The sequence below is a fragment of the Strigops habroptila genome, chromosome 11, assembly GCF_004027225.2.
Source record: "Strigops habroptila isolate Jane chromosome 11, bStrHab1.2.pri, whole genome shotgun sequence".
NCBI lineage: Eukaryota > Metazoa > Chordata > Aves > Psittaciformes > Psittacidae > Strigops > Strigops habroptila.
This window is the reverse complement of record NC_046360.1, coordinates 37,955,371-37,983,315: the sequence shown is the minus strand read 5'-3', so window position 1 is coordinate 37,983,315 and position 27,945 is coordinate 37,955,371. Positions and strand designations below refer to the sequence as shown.

Genomic DNA, 27,945 nt, shown 5'->3' with positions numbered 1-27,945 from the left:
TTTAAAATAAAACATTAGCTGGGAATAAAATGAAAAGCTTCAATTAGCTTTTTATAGCATTTAATTTCTTGCTTTACTCCTGTGTGTCACGTGGCCATCTACCTCTCCAACATTTTTCTTCACATTTGGCAACTAATGATGTACTTCAACATATCGAGTGAAACTGAAGTGTCTGCCTTTGCTTAATATTCCCCACATTTGGTTAAATAGTCTGTGCTTTGTTTGCATTCTAGAATTGTGGATGATAAAGACAGCCTTGATTAAACGCTCAGCTAACTACTGCTCAGACAGAAAGGGGTTGAAGTTAACTATTATTTCAGTGATACTGAATGCCTATTCCATAATGTTTTTCTTTAGCATCAGTATTTGTAATAGAAGAAATTAAGACTCATAAGGACTTTCCCAGCAATGTGAGACTACCCATGGATATATCAGACATACAGTATTCATGTACTCTCAGGAGGATTTTGGCTGAGCTCTATACCTCTCAATAAGCACGCTTTCTGCTTCTTCCTCAGGCAAGCTTTCATTCCCAACTATTGCTTTAGAAATTGTAGTCACCCCAAGGGTAAACCACAAACTACATTGGGGCCCCCACAAAACTACCAAATTAGTGCCCCTGTTCTAGATATTTAGTCCAGAAGAAAACAACTCCCTGCTTGACATATAGTGCTGCATATTTGGACTTGGGCAGGAACAGAGAGGCATGGACATAGCAGATTCCTTGGTAACCATTAAAACCTGTGGGCAGCAGGAAGCACAATGCTCGGTGCACGAAGAAAAATCTGTTGCTGCCCACCACAGCTCAAGCAAGGCCAGTGTATAAACCATATGCAATCACTCTCCTCTGTTATCAAGACAGACATTTCAGAATACATCCTTTCCTTCCATCCAGCTCATTAAAGATCAGTCTAAAAAGCAAAACATATGAAGTGGGAAAGAAACAGCCAGCTCACTACTGGAATAAACATTTAATAGAGGAGTCTCAGCTGTGTTCCACATATGTGTTCAAATATGACTGATGGAAGCCTGTAAAAGGCTCCCTTCTCCCCCTGAGCTATTCCAAGTAGCCAGTCTTTCAGAGAGCGAAATCCAGTTGGTTAACTCAGGCTCTAAACTGCAGGAGGATTTGAGTTGTCAGGAACAGGCCACAGAGCAGAGACTGAAGACAAAAACAAGCTTTTAAAATATTCTGCCTTAAAACAAAAAAAGTGAAAGAAGCAAAATCAGTAGAATTGGGGTTTCACAAGGAAACACTTAGAATCATAGAATAGTTAGGGTTGGAACTCAAGAGCTTTGCTTCCAGCTGTGTTGAGAGGTCCATAGAGAAATTAGAACAAGATTCCCCTTACTTTGCAGTAGCAACAATAGTTAAAGAGTTTCCAACATTGGATTGTTAATTGGAAGAACTTTCTACTGATTATGCTTAAAAACATTTAAAAGCAGAGTTTGCCTCCTTGATCTTATGCGTATCACTGTGTTGAGCAACCAGAGTGGTTAAGACCTTACAAACTGGTCACTGATTAGTACCACTGAAGTCCATGCTTGCTACAACTTGTCCAGAGTAGCAGAACTAGTAAATTGTGCATCATCTGAGAAGTGCAGCTCAAAGGCAATTGGGTCCTTAAGCGTGTGTCACCAGCTCCTCTCCATGGGACTCGGCTGTCACCCACAGCCAGCGCAGCATTTTTCTCTCCAAATCCTTCAGTTTCTACAGAACCTGGAAGCAGAGAGCCACTGAACTTTACTGGTCCACTAAATCTGCAGGAGGAGGAATAAGATCCCGTGGGTTCAGCCTTGCCACAAGGCAAACATCATAGCTGTCATGCATGAGGACATTGATGGCCATGACATTCCACTGGTTCTCCCATGGATCCAGCTCGAGGATCTCTTTGGTGATAACTTCATGACGAGCTGAAAAACAGAAGCAACAACAGCAGAAATCAGGAGTCAAGTCAAACTGGACCAAAAAGGTTTGTGCAGTTATGATGACGACTGCTCTGTAAGGTGGCAATGAAAAGGTAATTTCTGTGATAGTAACAGCTACACTGTTCGAAGAGCATGTGAGTTGTCAACATACAGGGAATGAAACAGTGCAGATGGAGATCTGCACAGTGTATTCAGTCCTCACACTCTGGCTCCAGGTGCAGCTGCAGGGACAAAAGCATCAGGTGCTCTGTCCTGGTACAAGTATGCAGGTGGCATTTCATTGTGCAATCAGTTGTCAAAAGCCCATCTTCTAGACAGAGTATTGCCTATTGTTAATGAGTATGCCTATATGCAGCGTGTTGCCTTTTCATTGCCCCAAGTAAAACACAGTCCTCAGACTGCTGGAAGCACTCCAATATTATGGCTTGCGTGCAAAGTCTGGACATCCTGTGATTTGGGGGAGAAATAAAGACAGAAGGAAACCTCCAGGGCTTCAAATGTCTTTTAACTGAAGTGCTGAGGAATTTGTCATGAAGAGTCAGGTTAAAAGAATGCCATTAAATCACAGCCAATCTCAAGACAAGCATCATTTTACCGAGACTAACAAAAAAAAAAAGAAAGAACCACCATGCAGCAGAGCTATAGCTGTCAACCAGCAGCGCTATATTAAACTCACAAGAACACAAAATCTTTCTTTGCTAACTAAAGTCCTGAACTCTCCGGCATTTGTTTTCTCCTAAATTGTTTTCTCAAGCCAAGTTTTCTCCTAAAAATATAAGGTGTCCAAGAGTGCCTTTCACTTCTGCTCCCTTTTAATCTTAAAGCTGCTTTCTCACAGCAAGTAACCTTAGTCTAAGCTTTTCTTACTTTGAGCTGAGGACAAGCACATGCTTTGCTGTCAGCCTCCTTCTGATGAATTTCTGGACAGATGTGTTGAAAGCCAGGTCTTGGAGATTTCCAAAGCCCTGACACTTCACAGGTAGCAGGATAAGAACCATCATCACAAGAAACATTGAATACTCAGCACTGTTTTATGAATCCAGTGATATCACAAGACTGGTGATAGGCTGAACCTTACAGGTTCCCATTCAGCTATCCTTTCTAGAAAGCTGCTTTAAAAACCGAACCAGAACAACCTCCAAGCCTATCCTTCATATCTATGGGCTGCATCTCGCTTGGACACTGCCCTCCTGCAAAACAGGCAGCAAAGGATTGAAGAGAAGAAAAAGAATGAAATACAGAAGAGCATCCAGCAGCATATATTGTTTCTGAGGTTGGAACCACAGACCACACACTCCTCCAGAGGACAGCCACCCTGGGGGCTTACTACCCCTAAGACAGTGCTGTTGTGGTTTAGGTTCCACGATTTCAGGATTTAACTTAATCTCAACAGTCCATGTCCTATTTGTTTCTGCTGTTCACAGAAAGTGAAACAACAGTCATGATGGCTTGCTTATGGAACCTGGATATTAAAGGATAATAATGATAATAATACATAGGAAGGCTGCACCCACCCAAGAGAGAAGATGACAAACTACTAATAGCGCAGTTATGTGTGAGGAGAGGAGGTCTGACTGAAACTGCAGACAAATACCGCATGCCAGTGCCAGCAGAGAGCTGATTTCTGTTTGACCCTACAAGTGAACAGGTTTTTCCTAAGAGGCAAACACAGAGACACAAATAGACCTAAACTGTGACATGGGAGGCTCCAGTCCCTGTATTGGTTATCAGATCATCTCCTTTATGCAATGAATTTCTATGCCTGGATTTTCTTTGGCACCGATGATAACAAAAACAAGACAATCAGAGGGGAAAAAAAAAAAATCCAATGCTGGAACAGAGACATTCTGTGGGTGATTGCAACACTCGACAAGGAAAAGATCATAATTAAAACATCAAAAGGCAGGTTCAGCAACCCTTCCTTAAAGCCTTGCTGTGTTTTTCCTGACCTTAGTGGCTCACAACCTTTCATGTCCCGTTTCCCTTTTCTGTGGAATGTTGTAACTGCATTTGTTCCATGCTACAAATTCTGCTTCCCAGCACATGGAAACTAACCCTAGTTAGCTCCTAACCCTTGGGAGATAATGAGAGGATGTTGTTGGAATAAGAGAAGCAATCATTTCTCTAGTCTTATCTTGTTGAATGTGAAAGGAGGCAGCACCCTTTGGATGAGAAAGTTCATGTAAGGAAAAGCACTGCTCAAAATAGGCATCCTCCAGAAAAAAAATTCATCCCAATTACATCCCCCTTTTCTTTTTTTAAAGGGAAATGAGTCAAAAGACCTCAATTCTGAAGCTTTTTCTTTCTCCTCTCTCTCCCTCCCCTTCTTGGTTAGGACATTAGAAAGGATATTTTTCAAAGAGAACACCACCTTTGATTCCAGGCCTTAATGTTGGATTTGGGCTTTAATCCCAATAAACAGTTTTAAGATGGAAGGTACAAATAATTCCCTATTCTGGCTCATTGGTTCAACCTATTTAATTGCCTTTATTTTTTTCTAAGGCAATATCTTAGCAGCCAGTTTTGCTTACAGGAGAATAATGCCACATCTACAACAAGAAACTGGCTGTATTACACAGATTACATGCTTAAAAAGCCACCCCTTAGAACTCCCTGTCATACACAGCATTATTATGCATTGCTTGCCAGACAACCACCTCAGCTAATGAAATGATTTCACTCCTTTCCAAAGACTTTCATTTTTCCCTACAAAATGAGGTGGTATTTTCCTGCACCTTCTTGTTTAACCATGAGAAGTTTTAAGGAACTTTCACACTATGTTTTTCTGCAAGGGAGTTAAACCACTTTATGTTAGAAATATTCAGGTAATACAAACCTAACTCTAATGCAGAACCTTTTCAAGCAGTAAAACAGTGTTTCTAACAATCTGGTTAACTCTTATTCAGGAAGGGATAAGGCTAGAGCAGTGTAGAGAACATGAATTCCAGCATAAATTTATCCCCATGAGAAATTGTGGTATGTTAAAAGAAAGTCAGAGCTCTTTTGGCATAGTTATGCTGCTTCAATGTACAAGTGAAGACTGAAGGCTAACACTGAGCCTACGAACCATCTTTTCCCAGTGAAAGAACTGGAGTTACACCTGAAAATGTTTAATTTATAAATGCTAAAATTCTATTTCATGTATGCAAGTATATAGCAGGCTGAAAGCAAAATGAGCCTAATCTGTAAATTCTCTTTTATATTCTGGTCTGTAAACAAAACACTTTTCCACAGTTTTTTGTATGAAATTTTTCCTCGAATGTGCAGAAAAAACCCAGCAAAATGATGGATTTGCACTAAGTGATTGCCTGCACATACACACAACTCCGTTTTCCCTAAAAGGTTTATGATTCACTCCCCAAATATGGCCAGACTTCATTTCATGCTGCAAGTTTTCTCCCGTCATTTGAATCAGGATTGACCATAAATCAGCGTGAACCATTCTTGGAAAGACCCTGCTCCAACTGCAGGCAACAAATATTTGATCCACTTTTTTGGCATTATGTTTTTTTAGCTGCATTCCATTTGTGATTTGGAGGTCGGTGGGTGGAGGAACAACTTCCCATGGGAATATTTATTACCACTTTTGGGCTTTTTTGACCTTGTTTTCTCTTTTCTATTTGGAACCAAACATTCAGATACAATTATTAGTTTGGGGTTGGGAGGGTTAAAGGGGGGCAGACATTAAAGAATTAAGCAACATACTTAACAGGTAGGAAATCTATAGGTCGTCCAAGACTATTAACCATGCAGCTATTATGTTTGTAAGCCAATACAAATAAATCCACTCTACTATAGCCTGTTTAGTGCCCAGAGCATTGAATTCAAAAAAATGCATGCTGAATTTTAGTTCACTGGAGTTAAATCTGGCTCTATCTTCTTTCACCATCAACCGGTTTATAAAACAAGACACCAAACCTGTAGTGGTTGAACTGCCAACTGTCTGCTCTGCTTTTCCCATGGAAAAAAAGAACTGGAACATCACAAGGTGCTTGCCAGTTCCCCAACAGTCCCTGAAATGTTTATTCAGGTGTTTCTTTCACTGGCTTCCCCAGTTCTTGTCACCCAATGGCCACCCTAGAGCTATCTTGAAGTAGCTCAGCCCCTGCTGCTGGTTTGTACTGGGTTTTGCATGCCATTATCTATACCGGAGAATGATTTTAAGCATATGGGACTGGCCTCCGCTACTTATCTTTCTCGCCACTAATAGCTGCTTTCATAATTACACAATATGGAGTTAGGTGACCTGGGAATTCACGTTTGTGCTGCAATGGGATAAAAGCGCATTTAGATCATTACCACCAGATGTCCTGGCTTCTCATTTGCAGGAGGAAAAAGAATAAGTTCATCAAGTCTATGGCCTTCAGTCCCATTTGTGTGTATGAGCTGCCCCCTCGCTCCACCAGCCCTGCTGGAGTAACACAGCAAGCACCCCTTTGGGGTCAAGTACATCCATCATCCGTGCCTGTGGGCAGAAGCAGGCAGAGAATACACAGGAGAGGGAACCTGCCTTGACTGTTTAACATGCTGGCCAGCCTTCATGATGTTAAGTGTCAAGGCAGCATATCCCAGGCACAGCAAAAGCTGGGAGGCAGATTGGGGCTCAAATTTACAACTGTGGCTGCTTACTGTTTCCAGAGCACCTGCGTGGAGTAAGGTAAGAGATTCACTCTCCTAGGCAGGACCTCTATCCTCTTGTGCTGCTGTGCCATTCTTCAGGAGCATGGTTTCATGATCCACCCGTTCACTCACAAATTGATGTATATTTAAATTATATATATGTGTGTATATATATATATAAGAATGGGATGTTCTATAGGAAGGAACTTCTAATTCAGTTACTTCAACTGTTTTTCTTGGGATTGATCCAGCTACTCCAGCTTTTAAAATCTTCTCAGATTTTGCCTGTTCATAGGGAGGGCGTCTTTCAGGCAATTTTCCAAGCACTGACCCTGCTTGTGCTGCAGGTGGTGGCAGGATCACAGACACAGCAGCAGGATCAGTCTCTTGAAGTCAACGCACCATTCATATGAGTAAGAACTGAAAAGATCAGAATAAAAATGACCAATCTCAGACCATTCTGAGATACTGTTTCTGAAGGCCTTGCAATGGGTTAATACATTATTAATAGAGGATTTAAAGCATGTTTAGACTGTGTGCATGACAGGCAGTTATGAACACAATAGAAGATGTCATACATGGCTACAAGCCATGTTTCTAAACAACCTACTGACCTCTTCAACAATTAATTAGAATGCATAAAAATATCTATTAATCATTCATTAACCCTTTATAAACTGTGAGCCTTAGTAAGGAGCAGGACTGAATTGCTAATAACGTGCTGTCACATAGCAGGTTGCATGTGGATCTGAAGCGAGCAGATGCTGCTCCTCAGCAACTGCCTGACCTGTACTGCACTTATCTCCAGCAGTGAGTTTCTGGCTAATGAGCAGGGGTAAATGGGCTGCCCTTCCCGGGAAGGCATAGAGCTGGAAAGGTCTCTTCTGCTCTCTCCCACTGGACGAGAATTAGGCAAAAGGTCAGATAGCATTTTTGAGGCTGGAGATGCAGCAGAGCCTGCGGCACAGCGGGCAACTGCAGGCAGATTTCTATGCTGAGCTAAACCCAGGGTCCATGAACCCTTTCATTGGTGGCGGTATTTATTCAAATGGTAACAACTGTGGGCAGGAGAACTTTAATTATTCACTGCTGCCCAGTAAATGCTAACAGAGAAAACAAACAGTGCTGTAGATAGGCAGCCCAGGGTTTGCTCCTCTGCTTTATTTAGCTAGGAACATGGGAAGGTGCTGGAGAAACAGGTTTTGTTCCAATCCTTCAACCCCCAAACTTCACAAGTGCAGTATTTACTGTGCCAGACTCCTTAATATGTCTAAATTTAATTTGATTCCAGTAATGTTCCATAACCACTATAATAAAAAAACAAGCACTAGAATGATTCTCCATCTAAATCACATAATGGAGGAGACTAGGGGGAACAGCCTTTATGGGAGATTAGTCAAAATAAATAACTATTAAGCTAGTCCACTGTCAGGAGAGGATGGCGTGGAGATACAAACTCATTAGCTCAGCTGGAATACAGTAATTACTACAGAGTTCTGCACTGCCGCAAGCAATGCTGCTCTATTACAATGTATGGATTGCAGTTTATGGAAATGAGGACGTTTATGCAAATGAGGAAGAAGAGAAAATGAATAAAGGGTAAATAAATATCTTTTCTGTAGAATCGGAATCACACAGCTCATAGGACCCAGTGTCACTCTCCCCTATCTTGGCTATCAGCTGCAAACACAAAATGGAGATTCTTGCATGCCAAGTTCATCAATTTTTCTTCCCTTTCCCATTCTTCTGACTGTAACACCCCTTAAATGAAAAATTAAGTTCTGCTTGATGTCAGTAAGTAAATAACAGAACTGTGTGAAGCAGCTCCGGTCCCACACATGCTGCTAAACACAGTACAGAATTTCTCAACACATACAGTAGGGAAGCAGTACATTTATCTTCTCTGCTACAAACTACATTTGGAGGGATATGGCAAAATTCCCAGTTCAGAGAAAGACAGTTCTACATCAAGTGCCATTAGCTGACAAAATCATAAGACTTAAAGTGATATGTGTTGCTAATTGCATACCTGTTAAACATTTCCTATTTTGCATTGAGGCGGGAGCAGAGACCAGCCCCCTCCTGGCTCCAGCCTCCTGTCAGGCAGTTGTAGAGAGTGATAAGGTCCCCCCCTTGAGCCTTCTCTTCTCCAGACTAACCCCCCCCAGGTCCATCAGCCGTTCCTCATCACACTTGTGCTCCAGGCCCTGCACCAGCTCCGGTGCCCTTCTCTGGCCCCGCTCCAGCACCTCAATGTCTCTCTTGTAGTGAAGGGTACAGAACTGACACAGGATTCAAGGTGCAGCCTCACCAGTGCCCAGCACAGGGGGATGGTCACTGCCCTGGTCCTGCTGGTCACAGTACTGCTGATACACGACAGCATGCATCAAGTTAAAAAGACCTGTAATCAACTTTGGATTTGGATTTATTAATTCAAATCTGTGAAACAGACAGCTGGACCAACATCTATAATCTGAAACTAAATAAAGCTACAACCCTCAGCCCCCCGAAACAGGCTAAAAGATCTGCATTTGTGCACCAACAACTCAAAGTCAACCAACACGTGCCTCCACAAGCTGACAGCAGAAGACACAGTCCCAGCAAACAGGCACACAGCCTCGCCTTCATTATTTTCACCAGAAAAAGATATTTATAATCCCAGAAGCAATCAAAAAGAAAGGGAACTCAATCTGGCAGGCGTTTTCCAAGCATGTGTGATGCTGCATACCTGAAGAGCTGCTCCTCTCCTCCTTCAGGGAGGAACACTAATGAGGCTGCTTCTGCCTTGCACAGGGCAGTGTTAATTAATAGCTGTCAGCCTGTGCAGGGGGCAGGGTTAGTTCTGTGTAAAGGGAAAGGAAATAAGCCATGTCAAGAGAACATTGTACAGTCAGGCTGCAACGGCTGGTTTAAAACCCATAGTTACAACAGGAAACACAGCACCGTATTCTAACGGTTAGAACAGAGAGCTGGAGCTGATTGTCTGGGACAAGCAGATTAATGGTTCCTATTGCCATAATAGTTTTGTGGAAAATGAGCCAATTCATATAAACTACTGATGAACAGATGAAGTTCTGCAAGTTTTGCTGAGGAAACAAATTCAAAACAAGCAGAAGTTATTTTTTGGGTACTTATTGTGATCATAAGAACATTTCCCAGCTAGTGATACAACACAGAGGTCTCAGAGTGGTTTCTACCATCTAACCATAGACACTGAGCTCCTGATGCATTTGCCTTAGCTAAGCCAGGTTAAAATCCCCCATTTCCTGATGGAAACACAAAGCATTAAGATACAAGGGAGGTCCTCAGAGTTCCAAATTGCCTTCTGGTCTTTCAGAGAGGATGTAAAACACCAGGGAACCTGAATACCCCTTTGGCAGTGTCTGTGCTTCTCCATATGCTGCAGGAAGCCTCGGGTCACTAAGGTCTTAGTGTAGGCAGTCCAGATAAGTGTCTAAACTCCAGCTGAATTAATCCCTTTTCCCCTTTTATGGCCAGGCTTTGAGCAAGCTTCTAGCTTGAGGAATCCTCAGCAGGTGCAGTCTTACAAGCTGTGTTTAACAACAAAGCTCAACACTGAACAGCATTCGTTGTAGTTCAAAGGAAGCTTGGACACACTTTGGAGCCCACTCATTCTTTAGAGAGGCTGTGCCCCACATTACTACTCTCAGCTGGCCAAACTGACTTCCCTCTGGAGACTTTAAGTAGCTGCAGTTTCTCTTCCGCTGCTCCTGCGGATGCTGTTGGGGCTGCACCACTTGTCCTCCTTAAAGCAGGCAAGGATTTGTGAGAGGCAATATATATGGGGTGGGAATCCTGCCATCACAGGATTTCAAGTGTCACATAGGACTCAGTAGGTAGCCAAGCAGTACTCATCTATCCATCCAAATTTAAGGCCTTTTGAGCAGTTGACAACTGCTTTTCAGCTTTGTGTTCACGTGTAGCATCTCTGGTCTCTAATTACCCATTGTGGTCAATACTTGTGCAGAAAGGCACAGAGAGCATGGCACACATGTAAAATTAAGGTGTAACAACATCCTTAGTAGGTCAGCTTTCATGCTGCTGGATCAAGAGTGGGTTTAAGCACATACAAAGGCAAGTTGAGGCTCTGAGTTGGGGACAGATCTAAAGTACACAGGGAGTTGCTGCCAGCCTCCTACATACATTGGCTAAGACTGTGCATTGCAGCAGTGATTGTGGCTTATTCTCTTTTTTTGAGAAGCACTCATTCATCAATGCTTACAGCAGCCCTTCAGCAGGCAGAAACCCCAGAGGCTACAGCTGTGCCTCCGGCTTGTTCCAAAAAATCCTCTTGGTTACAACTAAATTACAATGTTTTGTAAAATTGGAATATCCTCTTATTTGTGTCCCTCACAAAACCCGAAATGACATGCCAAGAAACCCAAAAGACTAAAACCAAACAAGCACATTCTAAAATAACCTGATCTGCTACTAAAGCAGCAGCACATGCTGTTCTAGGAATATCTTGAAGCTGCTGAGCAGCTGTAGCTGTGGAAGATCAGAGTCAAGCCACCCTCTCCAAGTTCCCATATGACAGAAATCCCAGACTGGTTTGGGTTGGAAGGGACCTTAAAGCTCATCCAGTTCCCACCCCCCTGCCAGAGGCAGGAACACCTTCCACTAAAGCAGGTTGCTCCAAGCCCCGTCCAACCTGGCCTTGATGACAATATAAATACCCTCTCTCAGTCCACCCTTCACCCCTGAAGAACAGATCAGGTGAAAGCTCTTTCCAGCATGCAGAGAAGACAGGGCCAGGAATAGAGGCCAGCTAGAGAACTTCACGTTCAGCATATGGACTCCAGCCATCTTCTTCTTGATGATGGTAGCTAGAAATTTATTGTTATAAACATTTAGAAAGCCTTTTTCCTTTAATAACTTGAAAGTCACATTAACAAGCCTGCCATTAAGGCACAGCTTCCTCTCAACTCCTCAAACATGTGGATACAGCTGAATTATTACAGTTGACAGTGAGAATCTTATTTTGGCTCCCTTGTTAATAGATCATAACAATGTGTACCCACACGATCACATACTATTTCTTCACTGGTATACAAAATGCACATGTGGGGGGTCAGAATTCAGGTTGCGCAGGTAACCACAAAACTGGTATTTTCCAACTTTGACTTCTTGTTTTCCAATCTAAACAACACTTTTAGTGCAGGGGAATTCTATACACAATTATATAGATTGCACTAGTACCATCAGGAATGAGGACCCCATTGAGCTGGCATTATATAAACATACAGGAGATGGCTCTCTTGAAATACAGAGGGGGACTTTCAACCTCTCCCACCACTACCACTCTTCAGACATGGCTCAGTGACAGCACATGGTGGGATTTTGCAGAGTGCGTTTTTATTGCTCTGAAGGTACTTTGTGCAGAAAATCTCATATTAATCTGTTAGTCATCTTGAATGAAATTGCTTCATTTGCCAGTGCAAATGATCATAGAATTGTTTAGGTTGGAAAAGACCTTTAAGATCATCAAGTGCAACCATTAACTCAGCACTGACAAGTCCACCACTAAACCATCTCCCTAAGCACCATCTACATATCTTTCAAATCCCTCCAGGGATGGTGACTGCACCACTGCCCTAGGCAGCCTGTTGAGATTTGTACCCACTAACTTTAGCATTTTTTGTAGTGCTGCTGAGAAAGAGAAAAATATGATGGCAGAGTGTTTGCTATGGAAACACAGTGATGTGTCACAACTATAATAGCTCTGAGGTCACAGAAGCTCCATCAGAAGAACATGCTTGTTAGAAAGCTGCCATGCAAACGCTTTCAGGAAGCAGCTTCCTCAAAGAGTAGCACAGGAAGGGAGGGGGAAGATGAGTTCTGAACTAGACGAAAATCATCATTCTAAAAGCAGCTTTAGAGTTTGTTATACAAGCCAGTCAGTGCAACTGGGATCAGTGTAAGGCAAAGGACACATCGCCCAGTGATACCAGTGGCTACTCCTAGGTAACAACGAACCTGACGTGATGTTTATTAGCAGTGGATAATGCATCTGTATTGCTGCTTTCTCCTAGAAAGGAAATTGGGGTGGCAGCTGTGTGTAGCAGAAGAGTTTAAGTGTGCCTGTTTTGAGACTCTTTGCATTTATGAAGAAAAAAATACTGGTTAGCGGAACTGGAGATTTAGATAGAACTAAGAACAGCCTGAAAGAAGATGACTTAAAAGAAGAAATGTAGCCATAGGGCTAGGATTACTTAAATTCACCAGATCTGGATTTTTAGTCTCTCTGTGTCTCAGTTCCCTACCCAGAGTACTCATTAAATACACAAGCTTTTTCAACACAGGTTAAGAAAAGCATGTAAGTAAATATGCAAAGCCAGGTAGCTTGGCTAAGGACAGATGGATAACACCTTAGTCTTCAACAAATATACCCAAGTTCTTTAATGTCCATAACACAGTAAGCTCCTGATCTCAGTAGCTCTGGGTGTAAATACAGGAGAATTCTACTAAGGCTGTAGAGGTTTAGTGCAGATCAGAAACATCCTTAATTTTTCATGTTCTGTTAAGGAAAAAAAACAAAGGGCAAACAGAACACGATTCATATTGACATTGGGAGCTGGGAGTCCAAAGGCTGAATCAGATCTGTGGTTCCAGGGCATGCCAGTGCCACCTGACAGGGTTGATTGGTCATCATGTCAGTGTGTGTATAGTGAAACTGATTTCAACTACACAGAGAACAGACTTATCTTAGTACCTGCTCCATGAAATCCTCCACAGAGGTAGAGTTTCCCTTCCACGGAGCCGGCGCTGGTGGAGTTTGTTCGTAAGGAGAGGAGGGGAGAAGGCATCAGGGGTCCATCCCTCCAGAAGTCTCCATCAGGGTTGTAAATCTCCACTGCATCAAGACATTTCCGTGTCTGTCCTCTGTCATGACCAAGGCACCCAATTCCTCCTGCAAAAGACACCCAGGTCAAATAAGGCAGTCTCAAGTTCTGCTGAAAAAGACATTGCTGGCAGCATCGCTTTGTGTGCAGGTCCTCATCTCCCTCCCTCCCTTTTGCCTTTTGCAGCTCCAGAAGTTTGTGAGAAAGTAAACTCAAAGTAGAAGCTGCTGCACATTATCTGCAGACATCAAAGCAAGATCCTCTCTGAAGCCTTGTATCAAAAGAAGGACAAGCAGCATGTCTTCAAAAGGCAAAGGTATTTTGTCTTGTTCTCTGCCTATATGGTAGAAATTGTCATGATTACTTGTTCTCTGTGCTGGACGAATCACTTTATCATTAAGTTGCAACAGATCAAAACCTATTTTCTAGTTACTGATAGTGGATTTGATCCCCATGTGTTACCCAACAATCCCTTGGATTTGTTCCTTACTTGTCTTCAATAAAAGAAAAAGATGACACCCACTTCTTAAGGGAAGTCAACTTCCAGAAATGAACCCATCTAATATGCAGGAGTGCCAGCTGAGTTACTTATGAGAAGCCCTGCTGCTGAAGGGTTAATCAGGATGCTCAAAGTCAGGATTAAAACAGATCCCAGCTTTCATTTGCTGGGACACACTGCAACAGGCTGCAGACATACCTGAGGTCTCAGTGTGCACTAGAAACACCAAACACTGGAATCAGTGTGAATGCTGCCTTTCCAAATCCTTTCCTGTGATCAAATCCAGCTTTGGAAATCACAGCCCCTGCTTCTCAAGAATTAACATGCTGACGTACCCTCACAGGTTTCCCATCTGTGCCAGTGGACACAATATCCTGTAATGAGCACTGATGCCATGCTGAAGCAGTTCTTTTGTGCATATGTGTGTGTGTGTGTGTGTGTGACCACTTTCAAACACAAAATGACTGCAATATGCAGTTTCCACGTGGAGCCTTGCTTCCCAGATACACGTGTAGGACTGCTCACTTGTGCAAATCCAAAATGCATTATATGGCATGTAATTATGCCTTTGCATAAACAAATGGAAGGGCTGCAAGCGTAACCTCTACAAGGCTGGTGCAGCTGCTTTTAAAATCTATTGCTCCTAATGCTGATCTATCAGAGAAATGAGCCCCTGGTGCTCCAAGTTTTATTTGCATATGGGTTTACATCTGCCTTTTAACATGGGCTGTGTTTTTTCAACCTTTTCTGCATTCTCCAGAGGTATTTGCAAGAGGCGACTACATGTAAATGGGGACCACATTGCTCCAGATTTGCTACCACTGTATTCCTGGTCTGTATTTTAGAGTCAGTTAAAGATAAGAGAAGTTATCCCTGCATCAGAGCAGAATAACCAGAAGGAAATTCAGCGCCCATCATCACCAGCAGGAAGCTTTCCTCTCATTGAAGTTAGCAGCATTCGGTTAAGCTCAATATTTGTATTTGAAAACTTTCACAGGGTTTGGTTTTCAGCTCCTTTTCCATGCACAGCAAATCTTTACTTGCCCTAATACCCACCAGCAAGGTCCTCACAGTTTGTATTAGGTTCCCCTCAGGGTACTTAGACAAGTTCTCATTACTAGCTCAACACCCCCAACTAAGCAGCATTTGCTCTGATGGGCTCCTCCTCAGAGGCTGGATTCTCCTCAGAGAGCTGAGGTGAGCAGTAATTTTGGTCATGGAATTTTTCTAATCATTTCCTTGTCCAAAAGGGAGTTGTATGCATCCCCATGCTGAGCCTTTCTTGCAGTGGAGCCTCACTAAGCTATTCCTTAGGGCTGTTTAGAAACAAGAATAAAATTCAGATTTTTGACTTATTATTGTACTCAAACTTTTACCTATTGTATTGTTCTTTATGCCAGGAGCATTATCCTCTTCCATGCAACATTCTCCATCACTCCTTCATGACTTGTAAGAGAGGTGCCACTTTAAGGACAGGACACTGTCCTTAAATTACCCTAAATTTATCAAGAAAATTTTAAAGGGCTAATCAAAGTTTTTTAATGATAAGGCTATTCATTTCTTATCACAACCTTTCTGATTCTACAGCATCCTTTGGTAAAATCACAGAGTACAGCAGGCAAGACAGTTTGCTACCAGGGTGTGGGCACTCTACACAGTGCAGTGTAATGTAGAAAGGTTTCAACAAGGTGGTTTTAACTGGGAACCAATAATACTAAAGCTCCCCACAGACAAGTTTCATCTGTTCAGAAGGCAGTTCTGTGGTACCAAAAGGAGGCTGCTGCTGGTTATCAAGCCAGCCTATTTTACATTAGCCCAGGTGTTGCTGTACACCACTATGAACATGCACTCACCCATAAGAAAAATTTCTGTATGAAGACTGAGAAAGCATCTTGTTCAGTCAGAGGAATTAATGGTACCAGTTAGGGAATGCATTTGGCATGTCAGAGTCAAACAGAAATAGCTTTGCTGATTGCCTCAATATTTCAAGTGGACAAAATGCCCCTGAACTCTTCCAGAGCCATAATCGCTGTTTCTTTCTTAGTGTATTTTTATTGCCTGTTTCTAAATTGAATTACTACAGGGTATGGTAACTTCAGAAAGAATAGAAATAATCAGGTACAAAACTAATACAGCACAGGCAGTGACTTTGTGCAATAAATTCCCAATTGCCAGTTCATGGAGACATTCAGCTGCCAATCCAGGGATTTGCCCCCCATCCCCAAGCACTTTTACTGTATGAAAAGAAAGAAGTTGAGAAGTAACTTTTTCATGACCTATTGAAGCATCTTCTGACAAGTTCAAGAGCTGCCACATTTCAAAGTATTTGTGACATATTCACTGGATAGTTTAAGCAACTTAAATGCAACCTCCTTTAATCCAGTCATGACCACAGACAGACCTGAAGCTACAAGATATCTCCATTTTCTTTACACCCTCAGCAGTTGTTTCAGATAAATCCAATTTCATGTTCACTTTACAACAGGGGCAAAGCCAAGTTCTCAGCCAATAGAAAGTAAGAAGGAAAATCAGAGGGGAGTAAAGTCTCATTTTCAAGGTTAGAAAACCACTCTTCTGAAAAATAAGAAATGAAGAATTTCAATCTCCTCTTCCAAAGCAATGCTAGCTCTGAAATATTGCTAACAAAGGAATCTGAGGATATTAGACTCTGCTTCACTATGTTCCCAGCTGCAGTAGTTGAGAAATACTGCTGTGAGACAACTTTTATTCCCCTATGGAGGCTGATGTCTCAGGCCTTTTCCCAAAGAACTGAATACACAAATCAGGAAGAAAAAAATAAATCTCAGCTTTAAATCAATTCACATCTGCAACCAAGCAGAGGCATCTCACATTAACAACACCATCCATCATGTACAGTGTAAATACCACGTGAGGCTTCAAGTTGGCAGATAAAAAGAAACTTGCTGTGTCAGACAATTCTAGCTGCTTTGTGCTGCATCCCTCATGACTCCAGATCATCCTGTTCCACTGGCTGTTCCATTCACATCTCCAAAACCATTAGGAGTGCAAGGGGAGACATGTGGAATTACAGTACAGACCATGAGGATTGTCTTTATTTCATGTTCTCTGAGCAGAGAGCAACTGAACAACTGAGTTCATGCTCTGCTCCTAAAAGAGACCTTACATAAAAAGGAGATGACATTTAAGATGCTAAGGCAGAGTGCAGTGAAGAGCTCTGCCCTCTTTACCAACTTTGGACCATTTGGGGAAGACTCTCATGCCAAGCAGCCCTCCTGCAGCATGTGGACCTGTACTTGGGATAGTTCCTTAAACCCTCCAAAGCTATGGATGGCATCATTAAAGCACAAATGCTGTGTCACAGCCTCCCAGGAGCCCTGACAGGTATCTGAAGGGCAGCAATAGCTACTCCCCTGCGCATTCTGTGATGGAATCTGGGGAGGGTCCTTCATTAAGCCATGCTCCCCTATCTCACCGAGCAGGTGAATTCAGCACCACCTGGCTTAGTTCTCTGCAAAAAGCCCAATTACAAGTCCTTAGAGCAGGGGAAGATGGATTTCTCACTGGGAGTTTTAGACATTCCTGTCATTTGCACATTGATTACACCAGAGGATTTAACCCCCTAACTCAGCCTTCCCCCCTCCCATTACAAATACACCCTTTCAACACATTAGGCTTTTTACACAATGCACTTTCCCTGGGATTTGTTTCAGATGCCACTGAAGCACTAAAAAAAACCAGTGAAGCCACCTTCGTACTCACAAAGCCATTAATGCTTGAGAGCTTTTCATATCACGCCTGGATGATTCTGCAATCAAACATACTTTCAAGGGCACTCTGCACGCAGTGGTGCTAATGGACTTTAAATTTAACATGAAGCTCTGTTAGTAAAATAAATATATAAATAAAATATATGATCTTTATTAAGAAATCAGGATAGAGAAGACAAGCCTTTGCAGCAAGAAGGCAGAGCAGGACAGGTGATGCAATTAGTATGTGTCCAGAATCCCAGTGAGGAAGGGTTCTGTGCCCTGCTATACCCACACGCTGCTCATAGCTGGCTGAAGGCAAAGCAGATCACTTTGGTGAGGTCAGCTGCCTCTCCCTCACCCCACACTCATCAGAGAAGACTGAATGCAATTTGAGTTACATGAGTTCTAATAACAGAACAGCCTCCCAGCGCTTGAGGGGGAACAGCAGTAAAGTGGTAAAGAGTCACTGGTAATAATTAGTTCAGCAGGTGCAAAGAAAATAAATGCCTTAGATTTAGCTGTGTATTTCTATAGGAGTGAGATTGATATACAGTTACATTTAAAGAGAAAAGGAACATTCCAACCTATGTGTGCCCCTGCCCGTGACAGGGGAGTTGCAACTAGATAAACTTTAAGGTCTCAATCCAAACCATTCTGGGATTCTATGAACCCAGCAACTTCGCCTACATCACTGATACTTGTTGAAGCAGGCAGTAACACAGAGCAATTGCACTTCCAAGTCTCCTCCACACCGAGCTCTTCTGCAGCTAAATTTGCCAGCCAGCTGAGTCCCACATGGACAATTCCCACACCCCCCCCGATAGGCATACAGATCTAAGTCTAGATTGCTCATTGCATGAGCAGGAGGGCTGATCAAAATGACACCTACAAGGTAGCTGGTGGTTCAGACAGGACTGAAAAGAGGTTTTGTACTCCACTGAGTGGAGCAGGGTGGTGGGAAGCTCCGAAACCAGACTTCACACCACTGAATTTGGTTCCCCTCACCAACAGACACCTGAAATTTGACATGAGCTACAGCCTCTCAGCCAGTGCAGTATATTGGGAAGCAACAAGAGCAAAGCTGCTTCCAAAGGGAAAGTGACCCAGGTAGTGAACTCACCATCAGGGCTCAGCGCCACAGATCCAGAGGCAGGCAATTGCAGAAGGTCCTACCCACAATTCTCAGGCAAAGGCAAGGTGATGAGAAAGGGCTGATAGCCCCCAAGCCTGTGTTTAAATGATGCTCCTGGGCCTATGGGCAGAGCCTGTGGGTGGAGGCCCCAGGTGATGCTGTTCAGGATGCTCAAGACCTGTTAGTGCCCTCAGGGCACTGACACTATAATTTTTTATCATGTCATTAAGTCCTCAGAGCACAAAACCCAGCAACATGTATTCTTCTTATTGCCTCTTTGAATTTTTATCAAAAGAACCTGGGAAAAGGGTGGGGGACAAAAATCAGCAGTAATTCCCCAATAAGCAAGTGAAATCTAAGCTTTGCTTCCCATAGAATAATTCACTATTAAATTGATCTCTGGGACGCACAATGGATTTAATAGCGCTAATCTCTCACATAACGTTTCCCTTCTTTACTCTTCAGCAGCACTCAACCTGAGAGGCTCAGCACTGATGCTGTGCTCTCATTCCATGCAAAGCTGGGCTGGTGTCTGGGGAAAGAAGGGAGCCATAAAGCTAGCCCTGGCAGGCACTTCCAAGGGTGAAACCGAGAAGCACTGTCATTCTTTACTAATACAGAGCCCAGCAGATGAGGTAATGCAGCTTGTAGAAGGCATGAGGGCAATAGACTGATTAGCAGCAGGGCTGAAAACACAAATGATTGTCTTCCTAAACATGGTCACTGCTTCAGTTCCCGCTCCTTTTGTCCTCTAGTGCCTTGTTCTCATTTCCTTTGATAATCTCTAAATCAGTAGAAAGCATTTCTGATCTTATCTATCACATGAGATTTTTGCCTTTTCTGCTCCTCCCTGCACACAGGCACTAGGGAATCTGTTGCACAGGTGTACTAGAGCAGAATCAGGCCCATGAGCTGCTACTTGTCAGAACTCCGAAGTATATTTATAAATAGATGTGTTTGTTTATTTTAGAAGAAGGTGTTATTCAAACGCACAGTTAATACTTAAACAGGAAAGTGAAATGTCTCCTTCCAGCCCTTCCTACACACACTTTCCTTTGCAGAGAGACCCCAAAGTACATATTCAAATAGATATTTTATGATTGAAACATTCAGGATTCAGTTGAACCTCATTTAACTGCTTAAACTTTTAAAAGAAGCTCTCAGCAAGAACTCAGGAGGGAAAACAAAAAGTTGTAAGAGGTGAGATGCCATGCTGAGGAAGATCAACAAAAATTCCTTGTTCCTAAATCTCCCCATTAGGATTTCTCATTAACGTCCTTCTATATGTTCTTATTTATAAAGCAGGAATTATATAACATAAAAACAGCACATGGGTAAAGCTGTCATGGTGATACAACAGTTTTTACCAGTGACCTGCATTTCAGCATGCTTTAACAGAAGCTAATGAATATGGCATTCAAGCTGATTTATGTGGATAAATTTTCCCAGTTTGTACATTGGCTATAGGGAGTTTTCAAAGACTGAGCTGGAAAGGGTATTTTTTTAAGCAAGAGATTAAAATGTGTGACCTTAAATAGAGCCCTCCCATCTGGTTTGCTTCCAAAAGTGTCTCAATTGCCCCTGTCATTAAGAACACAATACCGCTCTTTCTTGGGCTTTCCAACCTATATAGTTATGTTCCTGGGAAAATATGGGGAGAAAGAGCTAAGACCATCAAATGGGATGAATAGGAGAAAGGATTTTGAGCCTTAGGAAATGCTGTTCATTTACTTTATGAGGATTATGTACACTGTATAAATAGCATAAGAATTTCTAGGAACATTACATGACAGACAATTACATTGCAGGATTGCTGAGTCAGACCCATGGTACAGGTTCCTGAACAATGCTATTACTCAGGCCAAAACCTCTATAGTATTTCTCTATTTTATTTATTTATGATGGTTTTTCCTCCATCAGAGTGACTCTAGAATAATTCCACTGAAATGATGAGGGCTTTACATGCTGGAGCTGGCAATTAGGCTGGGAAGGGATTTTGGACAGTGACTGTGTTCTCTCTGTTCTGTGCCAACAGGACTTTTCAGAAATTAACACTTCAAAGGCTAAGAATCATTCTGGGTTAGAACAAAACTCGTCTGGCACAACAATCTCTGACAATTGAGATCAGCAGACTAGTTACTACAGATTTACACCTATATGGATGAGAGCAAAATTTAAACTTGTATATCAGTCTGCTACTGCATCTTATTCAAAGCTAGTGCTTTGCCTTTTGCTTCATATTTATGGCAGAAATCACATTCAGAGACATTAGAGAGGATGAACTTTCTCTGCAGTGATTTTTCATTTATGCTCCGGAATCCCATCTAATCCTGAATGTGCTGACACCTGTATGAAGTGTACAGGAAAGCGAAGATCCTGCCTGAAAGAACTGACAAACTTCATTTAAGGACTTTGTTTTCGAGAGCTGCTTGAAAGAAGTCTCATCTTTCTGCAGCATCTTTACGTACCAAGCCAGAGCTATGTATTTCTTTATTTCATGTTTTTATTCCTTGGAAGCAGGGTTTGGTCATGGCATACAGAACATATCTTACATTTACCTGTTTTCACCTTGCCTCCCTCCCTTCTCCTTCCTCTGCTCCCAGCAGATCTGGATCTTCTTAGATGGGTGCAGTCTGCAAGATGCCCGTAGAGGCTGCAGATAAATCTTCATTTCCACCCGCACTGTTAAAGGTGGATTTGAAGCAGCATATTCACAGGTAGAATTTGTTGACAAATCAGTTTTGGCTCAGTGTCAGGTTTGTCTTTCAATTAAAAATTAGTTCTACTATTACTTGATTTCCTAAGGAAACAAGACTCACACAAGTCTTAAAACTTCCAGTCAAAATACTGTTTTGAAACAAAAAATTGGAAATAGTCAATCAAAAAATGACAAAATGAAATATTTATTTTTTTTTTTAATGTACTGCAATAAGGTGAAGGAAGAGATAATTCATTGAATTTTATCAGAATCCACAAATAATGTTGGTTTTGACTGGGATATCTGAATTCTCTTTTCCATCTTCCTTTTTATGATGCTGGCAGTGTTCAAGGCCAGGTTGGACAGGGCTTGGAGCAACCTGCTCTAGTGGAAGGTGTCCCTGCCCGTGGCAGGGGGTTGGAACTGGATGAGCTTTAAGATCCCTTCAACCCAAACCAGTCTGGAATTCTATGATTCTATGCTGGGTATGTTCCTTCGCTTTTCACTGCTAACCTGTGAAATGGCACTACCAAGGCTTCTCTACTCACCTTTCAAAATTCATTGTTATCTATATACTCCAAGAAAAAGTGGTTTAAAGAGCAAAGTCTATTAACCCAGAACACTAAACTTTCCCTTACTTTAATCTACGTATATTAGGGAAAGGAGAAGTGTTGAGGGGGGAAAATAACTTGAGAAAAAACGCTGTCCTTTTAGCCCAATATACTTTGTCCTACAGTATTTAGCACAGGGTGAGATATTTCACTTCGCAGAGGCAAATTGCTGTAAAGAAGAACAAGTTAGGTACTATCTGTTCAAAATCTGTTTCCTCTTACCCAAGACATAAATCTCACTGTTGACTACGGCTGCACTGAAGCAGTATTTGGAGTACTTCATCGGTGCTCTTTCTGTCCATTTGTCCTGGCCTGGGTCGTACCGAAACATTCTGTTACTTAATCGATCCGGCTCATCGTCAGGCAGATCCATCTGTATGAAATATGACAGCCATGTAATAATACAACATTTGGAGCCCTCTGCACATGCCTTCATGCAATTAATCACAGTAGACAGCTCGGCAGATAAATAACATAAACACATCAATTATAGCCGCAAAGTGATTCATGCTCCCTGGGGTTTAACAGCACCCATGACTTGTGGTTGGGAGAGCACTGTGGAAGGCAAGTGAATAAGAGGACATCTGCATCCTGCAGCAATAAAGCTGGGGATTTGGGTAATGACAATATTCATGGGCCCTCCATGAACCTATCCATGGGTTCTGCCTCTGGTTGAACATACTTTTTTCACAAGGCTGCTGTTAAAGTCCTAATAACAGAGGGAAACCCAGTCTATTGGCATCTTTCTTCCTGCTAAAGGTTGAAATCTATACCCACTGTAACTCAGACCGTACTGTGATTCTCACTGAGGTACTTTGCTGGCATTTCTCAGGCCTGTACATATACATAATTTATTCTCAAGTCACTTGTGTGTTTATTTAGTCAGCCTAACCAGAGTAATGTTGTTCGACTGCTGTAACTTCAATAGTTTTTATAATAAGTTCCTACCCCCCCCCCCCACTAATCTGTGCTGCCATAATAGTCTTTTAATACTCCTACTCCTCTTGTTCTCTCTAATCTTCTTCCCCTTTATCTGCTTGTCTTGTATGATTCAGGGAACTCAGATTATATTTTCTAGGATCGACACACTTGAATGTAAGCAGTAGGCTGTGGGGGGAGGATCCTGACATGTTTTGGGATGAAAGGTTTCAGGTAGAGAGAGTGAGGAGGAGAGAACTACTTTGCTTGCTTCTGATGGTGTTACATGTGTTCTTGCTTTCTTAGTTATTATTCTTTCCAAAAAGACCTTCCCAACACTAATGTCATGGGCAAGATAGTAGAAGGCAAACTAGAAAGTAAATATTTAGTCCTTTGGTTACTCCCTGTAAGTGCCCAGGGGCATGCTGTTTCTCTGTGCTAAGCGTGAAACACTAATTTATTCACTGAAAGAGGAGTGAGCTGTGTATTTTCAACACAAGGTAAGCATATACCTAGGAGCAGGCACCATTTGACATGATGTAAATTCACAACCTACCTCATTTTTGTGGTAATGTTCACCTCAGATCACACCCTTCGCTCTTTATGTACAGAAAATATAACATCCAGCAGCCCTTCTCTCTGTCTCAAGGGCCAATTTTAAGAGCCCCATCTGCCAAGGCTGGAGTCACTATGGTTTTTAACTCCATTGGCACCAGTGAGGCTGGACCAATGCTGAGCCAGAGCAATGCTGCTGGGAGTCAAGCCCTTGCCCTCCTAAGCTGTCATTTGATGTCCTGACTTGACTTTGCCTTGTCTTGTTCCAATTACAAAGCCGGAGTGGGATGGGAACATGTATTTATCTCTGTCCTGTAATGGACACACACATTTAGGGCACTCCATCAATGCTGTGTCGTTAGTATTTGTTCAGGATTGACAGAACATTCAGTGCTTGAGCACAGGAACAGCTCCTGGCTCGAGGAACCAGTCTGCTTTCATAGTGCAGCTGTGGTAGCCCCAGCTCTACAGTCATTGCATCTGGCAGGTGAGTGAAGGAGATAGATGGTACGAGAAGAACTCAGCACTCTGCAGTGCTGGTCCTAAAGCATGTTTTTGGAGAGCTTTAGCTATTTTGTTCTGATCTTTTCAGGTACACCCTAATCTTACAAAGATATGGGTTTAATTTATTACTGTTAATCTGCTCATCTCAAACCTATTTATACATAAACTCAGACTCCATGTATTGTTTCAGATAGCACTGGATGGCAGGTATCCCCTTCAGGTGTTTTCAAGATGCCTGTATTGTTTTTTAAAACCATTCTTGGCTCAATATTCTGAATTCTAAGCCATTTTCCCCCCTTACAATCTGTCCAGAGAGCTATTAAGCAAGACAACGCTAATTGTCTGACTTCAACATCCATCTTTGTTATATGACGTGTCTTTCAGTTCAAGTTTTTTCACAGGTTGTTTCTACATGAAGTGTTTTCCTATTTTCATCCTTTAAATAGTGAGGTATCCTTGCTCAGGTTTTTCAGTATCAGAAATACTCTCTGATGTTCCTGTTGTCTCCTTTGGGAAGTCCTGCACTCAAAACATCCAAAGAGGTGGAAATCTTTGCTCAATGCTTCTCACTTTTCAATACTTTAAACAGCAATTCATTTCAAGAGAACACAAACCAATGAGATGTGATGACAGTCTGAACATGTTGCTGTTGGCAATAGGATTACAGATGCTCTTCTTCATTGTCAAGTAAATGAGGGGCTTTATCTTGACTGCTCAAATTTAAATTGCACTGAGCAGTAGATAAGAATGGGCTACACTCTTAAAATTAAGATCATTTGCACTGGAAGCAACTGGAGAGAGCAAGTACTGCTCCTGACATCCATGTTCCTTGTAGCATAGGTCTCTGTATTCCCCGCACTACCGAACCTGGTGTCTGTGGAACTGTTGAAAATTCCTGTTATAACTGTACATGGCCAAGCAATGCAACTGAAACAAATAAATGGATCGATTACAGGAATTTGTGTTCCAGAGAATACAATATAATGAAAATCAAATAAATGAATGTTAGTTACCCAAGAAAGCTTCCTGAGGAATTGAGCTGAACTTTAAATTTCATATACAGATCTGTCCCTAGAATTTACCTGTGTTCACACTTCCTGAGACAGAGCTCAGTTAGGGGCCCCTGTATGACTTAAATACCATTATTTACTGACACCTAAACGCATTAAGAGAATGGTATACATGGAAGGGAAAGGCTGGAACCCATGTTGACACAGGAGATGTATTTTAAATTCTTGCTCATTGTGCACATCTCTGTGAAAGCACAGCTCTTCCTGAAGCTGGCATTTACAGTGAGGATGGCACATGATGGACATTATTCATCCTGTTTGCTTTTCCTACAAAAGATGTTTAAGCAGAGGAATGGGGCTTTTGAGCAACCTGCTCTAGTGGAAGGTGTCCCTGCCCATGGCAGGAGGTTGGAACTGGATGAGCGTTAAGGTCCAACACAAACCAGTCTGGGATTCTATGGTTCCATGCATGTGAGCAATATTCTTCTGCTGTTTCCTATGCAAGAAGCACCATAAAATTACACAGCAGAGTTTGTTAGTGCACAAACAAAATAAAGTAACTGGCACATTTCTTAACCTGTGGCGTCCATCCACCCAGCACATAGAGCTTATTCTTCACCGTCACCACCATATGGCAGGCTAACGGTACAGGAAGAGGTGCTGTGGTTCTCCAGGTGCCTTGCTCCATGGAATACTTTTCCACACTGTTTGTGACCAGATACTGATTTTTCACTTTCATTTGCCCTCCTATTACATAGAGATCATTATGGATACTGCCCAATGCGTAGAGTTCACGGAGCTCAGTGGTGCACAGGCTGTGCCAAAACTGGTTGCCTCGCTGGTGGTATCTGCAGGAAAACCCAAAGCTGTAAATGCCCTGGTTCACTGAGGTCCCATCAGCTTGTTCTGAAACATTACCCCCTTGATCATCGATGTTTATTCACACAATGGTGCAATGATAGGAGGATCTTTCTCCTTCACAGAGAAGTTATGAAGTTGAGCCCAATGTTTGTAAGATCAAGCATTTTTAGCATGTGCAGTCCTAGGCATCCTTTCAAAGATATTTGGTCCCCATTAAGGCAAGAAGTCCCATATTTCTGCATGTGCTGCTCAGTCACAGTTTTGACTGAACTTAGTGAGAGGAGCAAGAACTCAGCACTGCTGAAAATAAGGCCACTTCATCTGCCTCAGTGTGGATTTACTTCCTTAAATTTAGGGATCTGTATTTGCAAATGCAGTCACCATTTCTTACTTTTATCTTTAATCCCGAAAACATCTAGTTTTCTTTAAAATGTGTGCATCTGAAAAAGACATGAATAAAACCAGAACGAGGGTTTAGAGCTATCAGTCACTCTCCTTTACTCTCTGAAGTACTATCAATCATCAACAGAGAAGTGTGTTCTCTCTGTCTTACTGAACTCCTTGGGCCATTACTTGACTCATTTCCCCCTCATAATGACCTAGAAAAGAGTATCCCAGGAAAACGTTGAGATTTCCATAAGGACAATAGGAAATCCACATACACTGATGTAGGATCTAATCAAGCTCACTTACACAGAGATGCCACTAGAGCAAATCCTGCTTCTTTCAGGAGAAAAGGCATCAAGATTTGGTTGTATGTTTATAATTCAGTACTATGAAGATAAATTGTGACAAATTGATTAATTGAAATCTCTGGGAAAACTTTCAAGTAAAGAATGTTTTGTCTAATGGTCTTTTTTGTTCCCAGAAACATTATTTGGATTTAAAATGTTTAAGTAATGTGGGAATTTCTGACTCAGGGTACACACCTATAAATTTCGATGTTCCTGGTCTTTTGTCTGGACCTTTTGACAGCGCTTGCCTCGCCTGCCACAATAATATCATTTTTCTCAGTCACGACACCAGTGCAAACACATCCTAAACCCTCTCCGTACTTTGGGGAGGAGATGAAGTAAGTCTTTTTTGTCGCAGGAGCGTAGCAAAAACTGGCATCTGCGTAACTACCATGTCTTGACCTAATGCCGAGAGAATTGTTGCCGATGCAGAGTAAGACATCAGTAGTCTCCATGCCATAGCGCAGGCTAAGAGAAGGGTGGCTGGATAGTTTGATGGCTTTCAGTGCTTCCTCAAACATGTCATTGCATTCTGAATTGCACAGGATCATTGTGTTCCTTTTGCGGGCTTCCAGCAGAAAGGAGGGGCTGACAAGTACCAGTCTCACTTGCTTCAGGAGCTCAATGAGGTGCTCTTCACGTGATTTTCTGCTGTGTTTGACCCATCGAATGACAAGGTCCAGAATGTTCTCCTCCCTGGAAATATTCAGATCATCTGATTTTATGAGAGTCAACAGCTGCTGGAATTCAATCTCTAATATTTCTTCCTGTAGGCTCACCTCAGCAAAATGCTGATACAAATATTTCCTTGCTTGATCAGATAAATCTTCTGCCCCAATGTGGCTTGCAAAGTAGTAGATGCCCACACAGTTGGAAGTGTCCATATGGTCCATCATGTACTTCTGACACATACTGAAAACATCTTCCATCTGCATGAAATAAGCAGCAAGCGCAACAGTCTGCACGTTGTGGTTGGTGAGGTGCAGCTCTGCGCTGTACATGTACGTGAGGAGCACGGCCACGCTCTCTGCTGAGATGTCATATAGCACCACTTCCCTTTGAGTGCATTCAACCAAGCCACAGGTAAACATGGCTTTGAAATAGGGACTGAAGGCAGCCAGCACCACCTTATGGCAGGGGAATTTCTCACCTTCTGCAACTAGGACAACATCAATTATCTCTGCTGATTCTTTCATTCTCTTTACTTGTTCCAACAAAGTCAAGCTGTGGCACTGCTTTCTTTTCTCCTCAGCCTTATGATCCATGGTTGATCCCCAAAC

The 27,945-nt window shown here is 42.3% G+C and overlaps 2 protein-coding genes across 2 annotated transcripts in view; one reads left to right on the top strand and one right to left on the bottom strand.

The window, feature by feature from the left end:
* Positions 1-956: 956 nt before the first annotated feature.
* Positions 957-27,945, bottom strand: KBTBD12 (kelch repeat and BTB domain containing 12). The gene is made up of 5 exons (XM_030500861.1): positions 26,861-27,945; positions 25,648-25,918; positions 22,306-22,456; positions 13,283-13,480; positions 957-1,914 (listed from the first exon to the last, which is right to left on the bottom strand). Exons 1-5 carry the CDS (start codon positions 27,928-27,930, stop codon positions 1,745-1,747), a joined length of 1,860 nt encoding a protein of 619 aa, XP_030356721.1. The 5' UTR covers positions 27,931-27,945; the 3' UTR covers positions 957-1,744.
* MGLL (monoglyceride lipase) overlaps positions 13,235-27,945 on the top strand; it is an 88,814-nt gene continuing 74,103 nt past the window's right edge. The window contains exons 1-2 of the mRNA XM_030500863.1: positions 13,235-13,497; positions 13,599-13,728. Coding sequence (XP_030356723.1) covers positions 13,710-13,728 — 19 coding nt within the window. The 5' untranslated portion in view covers positions 13,235-13,497; positions 13,599-13,709. The remainder of the gene's footprint in view (positions 13,498-13,598; positions 13,729-27,945) is intronic.